The sequence below is a fragment of the Panonychus citri genome, unplaced genomic scaffold, assembly GCF_014898815.1.
Source record: "Panonychus citri isolate SS breed McGregor unplaced genomic scaffold, ASM1489881v1 Contig00108, whole genome shotgun sequence".
NCBI classification, from domain to species: domain Eukaryota; kingdom Metazoa; phylum Arthropoda; class Arachnida; order Trombidiformes; family Tetranychidae; genus Panonychus; species Panonychus citri.
In genome coordinates, this window is record NW_026515513.1 from 267,790 (window position 1) to 284,347 (window position 16,558).

Here is a 16,558-nt window from a genome sequence, read left to right on the forward strand (position 1 = left end):
TCTCATCTTAATTGTCTACAATTTATAAGTTACCAGTTTACTTTAAATTGTTTTAATCAATTTCTACCAAATCTACCGGATAAATGTACTAGTTTTCAGTTGGAATTTCGATTTAATTGTTAATTTAAATTCTATTTGTGAATAAATTTTCTTTTTGTTGTTCTTTCAACACCTTCAATGAGAATCTGTGACAGATGAACAGTTGGTGTTTGATAAATTGTTTAGTTTAAATATGTTTCTATCATGTTACCACATAAAAGTAATTTCATGATTAAATATGATAGTAAATTGATTTACATCATTGCTGTTTGGTATTTTTTCAGTTTTACTACACTTTTTCTCAATAAGTATATCCTTTCCTACCTCAATGGAGACCCAACGATATTAGGTGAGTATAAGAATAGGATTGAACAAAATTGCCAACACACTAACATAATTATTTCTATTTAATTTACTCTTCTCTTTCCTCTAATTCAATTGATGACATTGATGTTTTGTCCATTTTTAATTCTATTTCAAATGTTCTAGGTTCTCTTCAACTATTTCTATGTTCAATCTGTGGTTATATTCATCTTAAATATCCCATTGGTTATTTAACAACATCAAGTAAGAAAATACATGATGAAATTCAGAAACCAGTTCTATGGAAAAATTTTAACAAGAGTTTACTTTTAATTGGATGTTTAAGGTAAGAATGTTATTAACCATTAATTATCTTCAGTTGACTTGTAACATGAATGTTAATTTATTTTTCCTCTTTTTCCTCTTCAGATATTCAACTATTGTCCTCGGTTTATATGCTCTTTGGTATGTGCCAGTTTCATTTGCAGAAACTGTTAAAAGTTCTGCTCCAGTTTTCACTGTTATCATCTCATGGGCTCTCATTGGTGAGACAACAACGACATTTACAAAACTTTCCCTAATTCCGGTAATGTCCGGTTTGGCCATTTGCTCTGCGTACGAATTAAGCTTTACCTTTGTCGGTTTAATTGTTTCACTGGCTACTAATCTATCCGAGTGTTTACAAAATGTTTACTCCAAGAAAATGCTTCGTTCTTATGAACCCGCTGAGATGCAATTCTATTCAAGTACTTCATCACTATTGTTACAAATTCCATTCACTTTATTTATGGTTGATTTTGGTCAAGTTTGGGAAGCATTAATGGAGGACAGTAATCTTTTCTTGTCATTCTTATTAGCTGGTATTTCTTTTCACCTTCAAAGTTTATCTGAATATTTATTATTAACTTTCATATCACCAGTTACTCATAGGTACGTGGCATCATCATAAATAATCTTGTCTAATCATCATCATCATCATTAGAATACAATATAATATATATATATTGATTGTTCAATCAGATATCACTATCCTTGATTGTAAATATTCAATACCAATAAGTAATCAGATGAAACATCTTTTAATGACAATTACTACTTTTATTGGACTGTCAATTTTAATTATAACATTTAATCTTGTCTGACAACTTCCACCCAAAAGCTTTTATCATTTCTAATTTTCTTCCATTTCCTTTTCTTTCATGTATTTTTTTTTCTCTTCTTTTTTTTACAGTGTCGCAAATACTGCTAAACGAGCATTATTGATCTGGTTATCTGTGATAGTTTTCGGTAATCCAGTTACGTACCTTAGTTGGCTTGGAACAGCTACTGTGATATTAGGTGTTCTACTTTATAATAAAGCTCGATCTTACGATGGAAAATCACTGAATCTGGTCGATAAAAGTGTCAACCTTTCTCATATTATTTAATTTCTACTCACAATTTTCTTTAAAAATCTTTTTGATGACATATTTTTTTAATTCTAATCCCAAAAAAACACATACAGTATGTGAGACAAAACAAACACACACCAACAACTACAAATATCACAAAGATCCAAAAACAGCTTGAATATTTATCATATTGTTACTTTTGGCTTCTATGACTTTGAGATTACCAAAGAAAAGGCTCATTTAAATTTGTAACCAAAATAAATCATGACAATATTTTGAGACAAAAAGTTGATGACAAATTTTCGCGTCTTAACAATTGAACAAATTTTATTTTCCTTTTTAATCGAAAATTAAATTTGGCGCTTTTCTATTTGCGCCACCTAACGGATTAGAAGGATAACATTTTGTTCTGTTCTTTCTTTTCAAATTGAGAATCTATATGTTGGTTTAAATTTCTATTGACAATATAATTTGTGGGAAATTGGTTTTTTTTACTAATCGGATAATCCAGTGGATTATCATCAATTGTTTATTTTAATTAAACAACAATTAAGTAGCAACATTGTTTGTGCGGTGTTCAATTTAATTGTAATTGTGTAAACCAATTTAGTTGTTAATGTATTGGACCCTCTTCTGTAATCTTAATCTTCATCATCCAATTTTCTTGATTTCTTCATAATGAACGTAGAAATTTAATTAATCATGGATTATTTTGTGGTTAAATGAGGTGTTTATGGTGATTGGAGAATAATTAAACTCCGATATATACCTTAAAGTCAATACATGTCAATGTTTTACTCGAAACTGTTCTCATCTTGTAATACATCAAACAACATTATTTTCATCTTTTAGCCAAACCGTGATTTCTTTACTTGCTTCCCTTTTCCCTACCTTTCTGGTTATCTGTCTATTTCTCTTTCTCCTCTTTCTTTTTTATTCTTTCTTTTCTTGTCTAGTTTCACGTTCTGGGTGAGGATTTGTTAATTTCACTTCTCCCTCTCCCTTTTTTTCTCTATCTTCCTCTCTTTTTCTCTTTCTTTATCACTGTTTTTCTTTTTGTTTCTGTACTGATGCTGTTTTCCCTAACATCACATAATGTTACCTCAATTGTAATCACCTTTTGAAGGATTCAAACTTTGTTTTTGCTAAAATATTGTGCTTCTATTAATGATTCTGCTACCATTGTTAACTGTGGTTAGTGGATTAGTAGAAGGTAAACCCATCTACTCTTCTCGGTGATTGCTTAATTTAACTGACAGGGAAAGATAAAATTCAAAAGGATATATTTTATCTCATGTTAAATGTTGGTGGTGAATTTTTAAGACTCAAAAGTTTTCTCTTCCACGATAAAATTGCTTTAACATGTCAACAGAGTCAGCTGCAGTTCGAATTGACTCATTGAAGGAAGATAAGAACGATGCTGCTAATCCAAAGAATAATATTGAACAATTATCCACTGGATTATCCGGTAAAGAACCAGAAACGCCAACAGTAACACCTCAAAATGGATGCAATAATAATAATAATAACAGTAACTTAACCATTAACGTAAATACCGCCAATAACACCAACAACAACAATAATAATAACAACAATGCCAATATCAATTTACTTTCTCCTGAGGCTTCGTCTACTTCATCATCAACTCATGATCCTTCCCATGACTTACCACCGGCTTTATTACAACAAGGCTGGCGAGTGATTTGGTCAAAACGCGAACAGCGACCCTACTATTTTAATAAAGTTACCAATGAATCTCTTTGGGAGATGCCTCCACTTTCAGGTGAAAGTGGAGTAGGAGGAGGTGGTGATTATGATCCAATTACTGACCCTTTAGGGATTTCTATGCCAGAACCGAATCATAGACCTCTTCGAATCGGTGAGAAAAGACCGTCAACATCATCTGACGATCCATACAGTGGTTCGCATAAGAAGTTTATTTTAAGGTTAGTTTTTAATCTCGTAATAAGATTTTCATAGCTAATTGTTGATTTAACTCTTTCGAGATATTTACTAATTTTACTTTTTATTTTTTTTATCTCCTTTGACTTTCCAGTGGACCATGGGATTTAGAAGTTGCTTCAAATGTCATCATCTGGGAGCGGGCTCCTGTTATCGTACCTCATCCTCACCCTGATATTGAAATTCTTCGTCTTAATTATGTGTTAAAACTTCGTTCGCAATACCAAGAGATGTGCCATACTCGGGAAAATATTGATGCACCTCGTGAATCTTTTAACCGTTGGTTAATAGAAAGAAAAACAATCGACAAAGGAGTTGATCCTGTATTACCCAGTAATTGTGTTCCCGAGATATCTCGATCTTTGTACAATGAAATTATCGCTGATATACCTATTCGACTTACTCGGCCCAAGTTTGGCGCTGAGGCGCGAAAACAGTTATCTCGATATGCTGAAGCAGCAAAAAAGATGATCGAATCTCGTAATGCGAGTCCTGAAAGTCGACGAATTGTTAAATGGAGTGTTGATGAAGCTTTCCAATGGATAAGAAAAACTTTAAATGCCACCTTTGAAGATTATGAAGAACGCCTTAAGCATCTTAGAACCCAATGTCAGCCTCATCTTACCGAAGCTGCAAAATCTTCCGTTGAAGGAATATGCACCAAACTTTATAATTTATCATGTGGTTATGTTAAGAAGATAAGTGATGCCGAAAAAGAGATTCTGAAAAAAGATGAAATACCTGGTAAGTTAATCTCAATCATTAAATCCCTCTAAATCGTTGATTCTAAAACTTTTTTCTACCTTTTTTTCATTGTCTACAGAAATCACGGCTCCTTTAAGGCCTCCAAAACCTAAAAGAGTTTATTGTTATTCATTGCAATTGGCTTACCGCTGTCCAAAGTATCCAACAATTCAATATCATCCCGAGAAAGAATTCGTTCTGTTAAAGTACAAAACTGATACGCTTCGTTTAAAACCTTTGTTTTTACAAAAAATGGAGCAACTTTACCGCTACAATTGCTACGATGATAAAAAGTTTGATATTTTTTTACCCAGACTATTTAGCCTCCTTAAAAGATACCAGGTAAGTTTTCTGGTCTTTGGATTTTTTCTTCTCAATTTTCATGATTAATTTTCTGACTATTTTGATTTTTCTAGGTATTTTTGGGTAATCCTCAAGGAGAAGGAGTTTTCACTCAAGTTTCTTTGCCCAAAACTGTTTTCACTTGCGTTCAACGTTTATTTGGTGTTACCTTTGAATGTTTCGCATCTCCTTTCAATTGCTATTTTAAACAATATTGTTCAGCTTTTGGTGACACTGACGGCTTTTTTGGATCTCGAGGGTAATTAATCATCTTTTTAATATTTACTCTGATAAAATTTTTCTATTTCCATACTGTTCAGTACATCGTACTTACCATGAAAAGGCGGGAAAATAGATACCGCGTAACTGAAATCAATTGGCGGTAAATTTTATTTAGGACATTCAACTATTTTATAAAACCATTTTTTTTAATCATCATTTCATATTAATCTATTCTCAAGGAAGCATCTATTTAATTATCAATTAATTTCATGCTTCTTTTTATGTTGCTCATTTCTGACTTCGTTCTGAAGTCTTAAATTGGCGCGATGTGCTTAGACGAAAAAAAAATTATTTCCAATCAACGATTTCTACGATCAATTTATTAACAAGTTGATATTTTTTATTATTTTTTCTATAAATCAGGTCTATTCTTAATTATTTCCCAGTTGGTGGATCATTTCAAGCATTTCCTCCCTACAGCGAGCAATTGATGGAAGCTACTTTTGATCACTTCGAAAGACTGCTAGCCAATACTTCTGATCCTCTTTCATTTATTGTCTTCATCCCTGAGTACAAAGAAAACCCCATCAGTTGTTTATATAAATTAGAGTTAAGTGTTTTCAAACGAGCACAAATCACCATCTCATCTAACGATTATGAACTTAGAAATGGTTACCAACATCTTTGTGAAGCGAATCAGCTTCACTTCAAACCTAATGTTCCGATGATGGTAATTTTCTTGCAAAACGAGCCTGGTTTCACTCGATGGGGACCTAATTCCCAAAAACTTGAAGAGTTGACCAACGCTTTTAAGATGACCCGAGACACCTCGAAGGATAAAGAAATTGGTTTATTATCACCTCCACCAACGCCAGGACCTGGAATATCAACTACCACATCGTCAACAACAACGACAACAACAACAACAACAACTGATGGGTTAACCTCTAAAGATTTACCAGTTAAAGAACCAATTACAAGTCCGACAGCAACAGTTCCACAGCAATTAACTGATGTCTCTTGATCTACCGGTGTAAAATTTCAAAATGTTAGAATTAACTATGAGATTATTAATTTTCTTTTTTTTTGTGTAATTATCTAAATTATTTCCATTACTAATCAACATCATCATACCTTTCTTGGACCATTACGTGGATTACTACAAATCAATTTAAACGATTACACTTTGAATTTAACTCATTCTGAGTGTTTAACCCCCAACAGAAAAATCAATAGTCACTGATTGTTTCGGTTCATAGTGTTTAGATTGTATTTGATTTGAAATCCAATCACTTATCAATTACCAACAAATGATGATAATTTTACCCTTTGTTATGTTAAGAAATCATCACACATCAAAAGCAAACTACAAAGAGCGTCTTGACATTCGTTTCTCCTTTTTTTTTATTAATCATCGCGATTATAAACTCAACCATAATTCACCAAGTTCATCATCATCATCATCATTCAGTTCAATTAACATCATCCATGGAAACTAATGTAATGCTATGCTACAAATAATTTTTTCTTCCTCATCATCACCATCACATCTTCATCTTGGAACCACAAACAAAAAACAACAAACAAAATTTGTTTCATCACAAGTTACACATTTAAATTCATTCTCTGTATTGATTCTCATTATTCTAACCAAATGTAAATTAATGTAAATAACACAATTCAAGTTTTACTCAAACTGTCGAGATTAATTATTCCCATTAATCGGAATAACCAATTGTTAAACATTTTTCATCAATTTATCAGTTAATCATGATAAAAACAAGTTCCAAGTTGAAGTCATCATTCAAGTGAATCTTAATCAGCTGTTAAAGGAATTCATCTACTATTAGTATTTTTTTCTGTTTCTAATTAAAATTGATTTAGTTTTCCAATTTCGTTACAAAGTCAATTGATTTAAATCCCTTATGGCTTTGAAAAATATCAGAGTAATTGAATTAGTATTGATTAGACTAACAATAACATTGGTTTATGTTCAAATAACATCATTGATCAAAGTGATTTAATAACAAGGAGATCATTAAATCAATTGAATCTTCTGAAAATATTGTTAATCACAGTGAATCCAATAATCAACAGACTAGTAAAATTGATTGTGATGAAAAATTTAACGATGAGGTGACAATCAACTTCAATATTAATTGTGTTAAATCAACACGATTATCATTTAGTATTCACCTGATCCAGTTATTTCAAGTTCAATTTCACCTCCATTGTCAACATCTTCCAATTCATCCCATGGTTCAGAATTATCTAAATGTTCATCTAATGTAATTAACAAAGATAATTCTAATAGTAATCATCACGACAATACAATTATATCAAGTCCATTGATGCAAAACTATTGATTCCAAGCCAAAAAGTATTACAGTTAAATCAACCTCTGCCCACCGACAACAAAATCATCACAATTACTTTCAACCAATGGATCAAATAAATTATCATTAAAAGATAAATTAAATGATAGTGAAAATAATTTAATGGCTGCAAGATTTTATCAATAAGGTAATCATAAATATCGTGATTTGATCGGCAAATGATCAATTTTATCATCGACTGGATTAGTTAATCTTTTGCTTCATAATTATAATTCACACAATTAATTGTATACTAATTGCAAATGAGCCAAAGAGTAAAAAACTCGTTACTCTTACTCTTTGGTTTAAGTCGTTTGAATCATCAGAAAATCACAACGATTCGGTGTATTCATCTCCATCTTCATTATTATTTTCATCAGATGTTAATAATAACAATAATAATAGTATAACAGTGGTAATAATAATGTTGATCGGTCAACCAGGTCAACGAAAGACTCGATCCTCGATTCCCTGTTAATCCAGTCCTGTGATCATCTCTGTTTAAAAGCCATCATCCTGATGCATGATGACCATCAGAAAAATTTGATCCTTGGCTATCTCTTAGCCTGAATTCCCATTCAAGAGGTAGACCTCGAAGCGGAATAAAGAGACGAGCGATTTTGTCTGTCGCTCAGAGATAAGGGTTAGAAAGAAATTTCCAGGGACAATTTCCAAGTATTAATACATCTCCAAATTGAAGGGTAGAAAAATCGGAAACCCAATTAACCCTCATATTTGAATCACTCAGTGATTTGTTTCCCTCCATTTTTCTTATTTTCAATTCATTAACTTTTCTAAAGCTCATGCAACTTAATTATGCTTATTCTTGTTTTCGATTTATCTTTAATTTTCATTTACCTGAACTTTGTAAACCTTTCCTTTATTATATCTTAGATATGTAATTGATCATTGAATGATTTCTAAGTTCTAACCAGAACAATTAACTGATTCAATTGTCATTTTTACATCTAAAGATGTCTCTTTTGTTACCAAAATCTTGGTCAATAAGGAAAGAGAATCATTTTCTGTCTATTTTCCTTTCCTCTTTCTTTATTGTTAACGCTTTTCAAGCCTAAGAGATTAACAATGGTGAACACTTAGTGTTATCTTCAACCCTTAACAATATTGTTAACCATAAATGGTAAAGATGACAAACTCATCATCTCTTTTGGATTAGTATTAACACTATTATGTTTTCAATTTGATTAATCAAGTTTAATCTCACTTTAAGTTTTCCTGTTTTTATTTCTAAGAAATCTTAATGTTTACCATTGTAACTCTTCAGTTCTAATTCTACTTTCAAAGTAATCACATTAGTGCTTTCTTGTTACCTTGTGTTTCATTTTCAATTCTGTTCAATTTCAATAAAACTAATAGTTTAACTATTTCCGTGTTCCTCACATTTCAACTATTCACATTCTCATCACTTAGTGATCTCTAATTACTTATTAATAGAGTAATTAATCCTCGAAGAAGAAGATCCTGAAAGAATCTTGGTTTCTGTAGTGAGCAGATTAATCTCCTGAACTCTTATGTATATCTTTAAAGATATCGCCCTTAGTTTATTTTGGTTCTTCCATTTTGAATTGAAATAAATTTCTCTCCTCACAATTTGGCGAGGTTACCAGGATCATCTTTTTCATCTCCGATCAATCATTGATATTTTGTGTTTAGTTTTCTTTGTGTAACTCAAACATGGGTCCTAAACGAGGTCGAAAAAAGACAACAACTACTCAAGGTAATGTTTCTGATGAAACTGTCCACACTTCTCCTCAACAACCTTCTCAACTTCCACCTACTCCTGTTGTTACAAGGCGAAGACAACAATCCATTGTTATGGATGAGAAATCTCTTAGAGATATTGATTATACTGAAACTCTTTCTCTATTTGATTTATGGAATTTACTCCACCTTTACGCTCATTAGCAACTAAACGTTTAACTGAGATAATTAAAACTAACTTGTTACTCCTTGGTGAAAATCTTACTCAAGATGAAATTCTTGATTTACCTGTTGGTGAATTGAAAATCAACCTATCCTGAGTGGATCTCTGATTTACGTATGAATGGAATCTCTGAGAACGAAATTCAAACTTCGTTAAGACTATTGGTAAAGATGATGAAGTCATCATTAATCTTAGTCATTCTGAACTTTTGGCCTACCATTATCCCTTGATCTCTCAACAAGATAAAACCGTTTTGAACACTTATGGTGCAGATATTACTGAACCATCAACATCTCAAGCTTCATATCATTCTAATGATTCTCCATTTTCAACAAATGCCTCGTCGAAATTGTTAAACAATTGAAAATGATCCGCATGTTCCTGAATTTCAGAAAGGCGAAGATCAATTTCAATGGTTGGTAAAGACGCGTGACCGTTTAGCTAAGGAAAACGTGGATGATGCCACACGATTGAGACTTTTGCAAAAGTCTATGACTCACGAAATCAAAGCCGCTGCTGTTGAATTAGAATCAATTATTGATTATAACCATTATGTTGAATCTCTTTTCGAAAAACTTCGAACACCCGAAAGCCAATACAGTGCCGATTTTGAATTGCAACAATGTCGCTTTCACCCTGAAGATCACCCTGAAAAGTTTTCGGTGATATGAAAAGATTGGTAAGTAAACCTTGGTGAGGTAAATGAACGAGTTTTTTCTCTTTGATTCAACATATTCCTAAATATATAAGAGATGATATTTATATTGAGTATAAATGATGATAAGACAAAAGTCTTCATTTTTAACCTGAAAACATTTTGATTATCAATTGTCTATGAAAGAAAGACAAAAAGACAAAGATAAGTCTAGACAAGGTAAACCTTATGATAAAGAAAAATCATCTTCTGGTAAACTTTTCAAAAGTAACAACTTTGGCTCTAACAATAGCAATTCATCATCGTACAAATCATCATCAAGAGATAATCAAAATAAATCTCATCGACCTTCTGGTTCATCTACTAAAGGATGTAGATATTGCAAAGATGAAAATCATACGATTGAAAATTGTGCTAAATTAGTTGAAAGACGAAAGAAAGAAGCTGCTCAACAAAATCGTAATTCATCTAATACAACCGTTCCCGCCATTGCTAATTATCCCGCTAATATGACTTCTCTTGTTCCTGATACATCAATCATTGATAATTCAGCCTCAACTCCACAAGAGACCGTTCAATCAAATATTCGTGAACCGATTCAAAGTGCGATTCGAAATCCATTGCCTTTGCAACATCAAGAAATGTTCAACAACTTACTAAAGTAGGAAACATTGATCATATGCCACAAATCAACCTTCGACTTTGTTCACCCAACAAAGAATTTCTAAAAGAAGGTAAAGTGTTAATTGACACTGGTGCTTCTATTTGTGCCGTTGATTATGGATTGGCCAAGGAACTTGATGTTCATACTGTTCCATTGAGTCGATATCTCAAAGGGATAGCCTCTGACTCTTATGTTAATGCTGTTGGATTTGCTTATGCTATGGTCAAGCACGTTAACATGGAGGAAACCAGAATTATCAAGCTCCAAATCTGTAAGAACTTTGATCCAGTTTTTCTTCTTGGCAATGCTTTCATTCATGTGTATTATATGAATATCGCATCTGATGGTAATGAATTTAAAATAACTACCAAAGAAAATCCCGATTCTATTGAATATGAAAATCCCGATTTTTATTTCCGATTTTGCACTCCCGATGAAACTGATTATATTATTGAAACTTCAATTAAAGTAACTGGTAACAATTATTCAGATTACATCTTAAGTAATTCTTCTAATTCATCCGCTAATCCTAATAATGATAATCATTTAACCCAAATCACTCCCACAAAATTCAAAGAATTCCCTGAAAACTCTTTTATCGCTAAAACCGATATCTTAAATAATCAAGAAATGATTGAAATTCAGAATGAAAAACTTAATCTTTCTCTCGTTGAGAAAATCAAACAAAAAATTAACCCACAATTAAGTGTCGATCAACAAGATCAACTCTTTGAATTACTGAATTCTTATCAAGATATTTTTGCTAAACATAAACATGATCTTGGTTATGTTCCTTCTTCAGTTTGCCCCGTTTTCATTGATTTAGAAAATCAAATCGTTCCTTATCAGAAACCCTACAACTGTTCAATAACTCGTCGTGAAGAGTTCAAAACAATAATTAATGAATTGTTAGAACATGATTTGATAGAACCATCAAATGCTCCCGGTGGTTCTCCTGCAATTTTAGTCCCTCGTTCCGATGGTTCACCAAGAATGGTTATTGATTATCGGTTATTGAATCGTATAACTAAGGTGCCTCAACACCCAATGCCTAGAATTGATGATTGTCTTGAAGTTGTTCGTGGTGGAAAATTTTTCAACATGTTCGATTTAGCCCAAGGCTATCATCAAATTGAACTATCACCTTCAGAAAGGGAAAAAACTGTGTTCGTTACCCCCGACGGTAAATATCAGTATAAGAGACTCCCCATGGGACTCTCAGGTGCTCCTTTTACCTTTCAACGTTTCATGAATCAAGTCCTAGATGGACTCCAATATAAAGACTGTATCGGATATTTTGATGATATACCTGTTGTTGGAAAAAACTTTCTTGAATTATTGAATAATACTCAACAAGTGGTGGATCGACTACGTAAATTTAACCTCAAGGTTAAGCCTGAAAAATGTACCTTTGGTGCAACTGAAATTTTACTTCTTGGTCACCTTGTTTCTGGCGATGGAATCAGACCAGATCCCAAAAAAGTTCAAGCTTTAGTTAACCTCCCTTATCCACGGAATATCAGAGAATTACAATCCCTATTAGGATGTTATAATTACTTCAGTCGGTATATTCAAAATTATTCTAATATCGCTGCCCCCTTATATCGTCTCATCTCAAAGGAAAGAAAATTCAAAATCCTCCCAGCCGATAAAAAAGCTCTCGATACCTTGAAAAATTCATTACTCAACACTACGTTGTTGGTACATTTCAACCCTAATCTAAGGAGAAAAATCTCCGTTGATGCCTCCGATATTGCTGTTGGTGGTATATTGCTACAGGAAGACGATAAATCTGAGAATTATAACTCTGAAACCCCCATTGAAGAAATCAAAGATTGGTTACCAATAAGTTTCTTCTCCCAAAATTACTCAAACATCAACTTCATTACTCTGTTTCTGAAAAGGAACTTCTTGCAATCCTAGTTGGAATCTACAAATATACTCATTATCTTGATGGTGAAAAATTCTTAGTCGAAACTGACCATCATGCTCTCTGCCAATTAACCAAAATTAATTTCAAGAATTCAAGGTTACAGAGATGGTCCATTATGCTTTCGGCATTCAATTTCAAAGTGATTTACCGAAAAGGTTCAACTCATCCCCTGATTGTTTTTCCGTTACCAATCAGAATGGGATCATCGTAAGACTATCGATCCAGAGGAAGAATTTTTGGATAAAGTGTTTCTTAGCGAATACATCATCGACCCGGAAGATTATCACTATCATGATATCGGTATGAACTTAATCAATCTTTCTTTTGAATCCCCATTACTATCACCTAATGTTCTTAAAGAACCTCCCAGTATATTTTATACATCGGAAACTGAAATCAATCATTTAAAACCTCAATCAACATCTCGAGCTGAATTTTCCTTGTGGAAGGAAAAAGTCCGATTAAGACAAAAGGAAAATGTCGATATTCAAAATATCATTCTTCAAATGGAAAATCCAAATTCAATTGCTGCTAAGAGATATACGATTAAAGACGATCTTTTATACCGTAAAGATACTCGTACTCCCTTTGGTTCAAGATTGGTGATCGACAAGATAATCTTGAAAGAAATTTTTCAACATGAACACGAATCGCCGTTAGGAGGTCACTTTGCGACCGAGAAAACATATTTAAATATCGCTAGACGATTCTGGTGTAAATACCTTTACGAAGAAGTGAAAACTTTATGTGACTCTTGCATGACTTGTAACCTAACTAAGCCTTCAAATGTGATTTATGTTGATCCATCAACAAAACCAATCCCCAGAGAAATTTTCGAGCGATTTGAACTTGACGTGCAAGGTCCAATTTCAATTGGAAATAGTAAGAAGTATATTCTCGTTCTTGTTGACGTTTTATCTCGATACGTCTATGCAAAATTAACCAACAATCAAACTGCTAAAACAGTTATAAACTTTTTGTCCCTCTTCTTTAACCAATTTGGTTACCCTAAATTTATTCAGACCGATCAAGGTACTAATTTCTTATCAGAATCAGTCTCTGAATTTTTCAAGATAAATGGTATTAGCCATGATGTTTCAACTCCTTATCATCCTCAATCCCAAGGAATTGTAGAACGATGTAATCGGACAATTGCTGAACGTCTACGAACTTATGTTTCCGGAAATGGAACTAAAAATTTTAAACTTGCTCTCGAAGCTAGTCTTTATGCAATTAATTCATCGGTACATAAAATTACTCGATTTAGTCCCTACTATTTAGTGTTTGGTAGAGAACCGAATAAACCTCTTGATAACTATCTATCAATAGATCACAATTCACCTGTCAATGTTATTCAAGCTCGTAAGCTCGCATTTGCAAGATTAAATGCTCAACAATTGTACCAAATTAATCGCACTAAAATGCTCCATCCTCAATCTCCATATAAACTTGGTGATTTCGTTTTGGTCAGAAATGAATCGATGGATTCTTCAATATCTAAGAAACTTAGAAATAAATTCCATGGTCCTCATCTCATTTGTGGAATCAGAAAAGGTTCACTTTTACTGTTAGATTTAGATGATCTTGGACTATTTACCGTAAATGTTTCAAACACCAAACTTTACAAAGGAAAAATTTCACCAGAAATGCAATCTCTTAGAGATAATCATTTTAATCCCGATTCTTATCTTGAAACAGAAAACTTTAATACCCCTGAAATCAATAGACAGACAGAAATTCATCTCAAGACTTTAACTGAACAAGAAAATATTATTGATTCTATTTCTGATCAAACCGAGATCAACCCTGAAAATGATCAATCAAATCACTCAAGTGATATTCAAACTCATTCTCATCCCAATCTAAATGATTTTATTGAAACAATCAATGAGAAACACTCACTTCCATTGAATGAACTTAATGATAATTTGTCTAAATCTCGAGAATCAGTCACTGATATTTCTCATTTTCCCATTTCCAAATCAAGAAGAAAATATAAAACTTCTGATAAACTCATTGCTGAACAATCTACTTTGAATAATTCCGACAAACCTTTAACTCGATATCAAAGAAAAAATCAGAATATTTTTATTCTTTATTCCTTTTACATGATATCAACAAGTGAGGAAAAATTTGAATTTTCTATTGAAAATTTGAATCAACAAGTTTTATTGCTAAAGCAATTTAATTTTCTAAATTTAAATTTGCCGAATTTTAATTATTCAAAGAACAATAGAGAAGGCGTTACTGTCGCATGTCAATTGTTCGCGCCATCTTCTTCTCCCTCTGTCACATTAACTCTTTTGTTACCATATGACTATAATCATTTTCTGTTTTCTTCAAATTCTCTTTCGAATTTTCTCTTAAATTCTATTTTCTCTTTGAGATTTTCTATCAAAATTTTACTCATTTCGATTAATTACTCATTTAATTGTGAACAATTATTAATTAATTCAAATTGTGTTAAAAATTAAGTCTTAAACTTGTGATAAGTTTTAAGTGGTACTCTTATAGCTTTAGCTATCTCAAGTGTGACTCTTTTGTATCATCGTCATCCATTTTGGATTTTAAACGCTCATTCACTTTGCTTTTAAACTCTTATCAAAGCTTAATTAAGCAGTTAATTATCATTAAAGTGATTCATCAATTGCCGCTTAATCAAATTTTTACGATGGATAAAAACTCTCAGTCAACCCCAACACCTATTAGTGTTTCTCAAGAGCCCCGACCTTCAACTTCAACTCAACGTAAGCCTTTGGCTTTTTATCGCTCCTTAGTAGAGGAAGATTCTGATTTCGATACTGATACTGAACGTTCACCTGTGCTCCATCTTGGTCGACCTGGTACTCCACCACCTCACAAGGATTGGCCTTGTTACTCTCTTGACTCTCAAACACATAGTGTTAATATCGACCGAAATTCATCATCAGTTACTGATCAAAAACTCACTCATCTCAAGAACTTTCCTCCATTGAAGACAATTCGTTTTCCTTCACCTGAAATTTATCCATCACCATCTCTAAAGAGATCATTATCAATTGAATCGTTGAATCTGATCGATCTAAAAAGACGAAAAATGAACCCAAAGGAACCTGAACATGGTAAAGGTAAAGTTGATTTTCAATCTCCTTCTGATTTGTCTCAACCTTCTACTTCGAAAAAATTTCCTAAAAGATACTTGGGACCAAATGATTACTGTTTCGAAGAAAATGAATACCCTGTTCCTCTTCCTACCTCAGATCCACCAGAACATTTTTCTCTTGAAAATTTTAAAAGAATCCAACAACTTGTTAAGATTAAATCAGAAGGATTTAAAGTCATTTATTCTAAATATGAGAAAATGATTAGGGAAAAATTGTATCTCAATCTCTATCAAGATAAATCGATCTTTTCAATTCCTCTTCCTAAAATTCCTAAAGGAATATCTAAAAGCTCAGTCATTCATGAGACTCTAACTGATTTTATACATGAAATCAGATGCTTCTTTTGTGAACAGATAGCGTTGATTCCTAAGGAATGTAATTTTTGTCGCAATTGGTACTGTTCTGATTGTATCAAGTTTACTCAGGAATTGATTAAGATTCTCCAACTAACCCCGATGTTACAATGTGACAAATTCATCTGTTTGTTTCCGAATTGTATTAAACAATTTGCTCTCATTGATGATTATCCAACCTTCAGTGAAGTTCCCCATTCTCAAACTTACATTAACTATCGTAATTGTAAGTTTATTTGTCGTTACACTTTATGTCTCAAGCATTTCAGTTCAAATCTTCTTTATCCTCATGAAACTCAGTGTAGATTAGGATTATTCCGACAAGAGATTGACATCGATTCAATCGAAATTTTCAGAAAAGGTAATTCCATGAAAGCTTTAGTCGCCTCGAACCCTAAAAGGTTAATGAGTTATATTCCTGCTCATATCAAGTGTACACCGAAGCCTCAGATTACCTACTCATCTCACATGTTCGATGCTTCTCAGA

At 32.6% G+C, this 16,558-nt stretch overlaps 3 protein-coding genes across 3 annotated transcripts; all 3 read left to right on the forward strand.

The window, feature by feature from the left end:
- The first annotated feature begins 1 nt into the window (after position 1).
- LOC128389335 (solute carrier family 35 member E2B-like) lies at positions 2 to 2,020 on the forward strand. Its single transcript, XM_053348897.1, has 4 exons — positions 2 to 388; positions 529 to 688; positions 772 to 1,272; positions 1,574 to 2,020. Exons 1-4 carry the CDS (start codon positions 244 to 246, stop codon positions 1,767 to 1,769), a joined length of 1,002 nt encoding a protein of 333 aa, XP_053204872.1. The 5' UTR covers positions 2 to 243; the 3' UTR covers positions 1,770 to 2,020.
- Positions 2,021 to 2,215: 195 nt separating this feature from the next.
- On the forward strand, positions 2,216 to 6,699 carry LOC128389324 (mRNA (2'-O-methyladenosine-N(6)-)-methyltransferase-like). Its single transcript, XM_053348886.1, has 5 exons — positions 2,216 to 3,679; positions 3,790 to 4,439; positions 4,519 to 4,781; positions 4,856 to 5,040; positions 5,427 to 6,699. Exons 1-5 carry the CDS (start codon positions 3,096 to 3,098, stop codon positions 6,025 to 6,027), a joined length of 2,283 nt encoding a protein of 760 aa, XP_053204861.1. The 5' UTR covers positions 2,216 to 3,095; the 3' UTR covers positions 6,028 to 6,699.
- Positions 6,700 to 10,157: 3,458 nt separating this feature from the next.
- LOC128389536 (protein FAM133-like) lies at positions 10,158 to 10,643 on the forward strand. The gene has a single exon (XM_053349139.1). It carries the CDS (start codon positions 10,158 to 10,160, stop codon positions 10,641 to 10,643), a length of 486 nt encoding a protein of 161 aa, XP_053205114.1.
- Positions 10,644 to 16,558: the final 5,915 nt, after the last annotated feature.

Excerpts from the sequence above, each read along its gene's own strand:
- LOC128389324 (XM_053348886.1), top strand. The coding sequence starts at position 3,096 with ATGTCAACAGAGTCAGCTGCAGTTCGAATTGACTCATTGAAGGAAGAT. Across the intron at positions 4,782-4,855 it reads GCCTCCTTAAAAGATACCAG|GTATTTTTGGGTAATCCTCA; the intron begins GTAAGTTTTCTG and ends TGATTTTTCTAG. Across the intron at positions 5,041-5,426 it reads GGCTTTTTTGGATCTCGAGG|GTCTATTCTTAATTATTTCC; the intron begins GTAATTAATCAT and ends TCTATAAATCAG.
- LOC128389536 (XM_053349139.1), top strand. The coding sequence starts at position 10,158 with ATGAAAGAAAGACAAAAAGACAAAGATAAGTCTAGACAAGGTAAACCT.
- LOC128389335 (XM_053348897.1), top strand. The coding sequence starts at position 244 with ATGTTACCACATAAAAGTAATTTCATGATTAAATATGATAGTAAATTG. Across the intron at positions 689-771 it reads CTTTTAATTGGATGTTTAAG|ATATTCAACTATTGTCCTCG; the intron begins GTAAGAATGTTA and ends TTTCCTCTTCAG. Across the intron at positions 1,273-1,573 it reads ATATCACCAGTTACTCATAG|TGTCGCAAATACTGCTAAAC; the intron begins GTACGTGGCATC and ends TTTTTTTTACAG.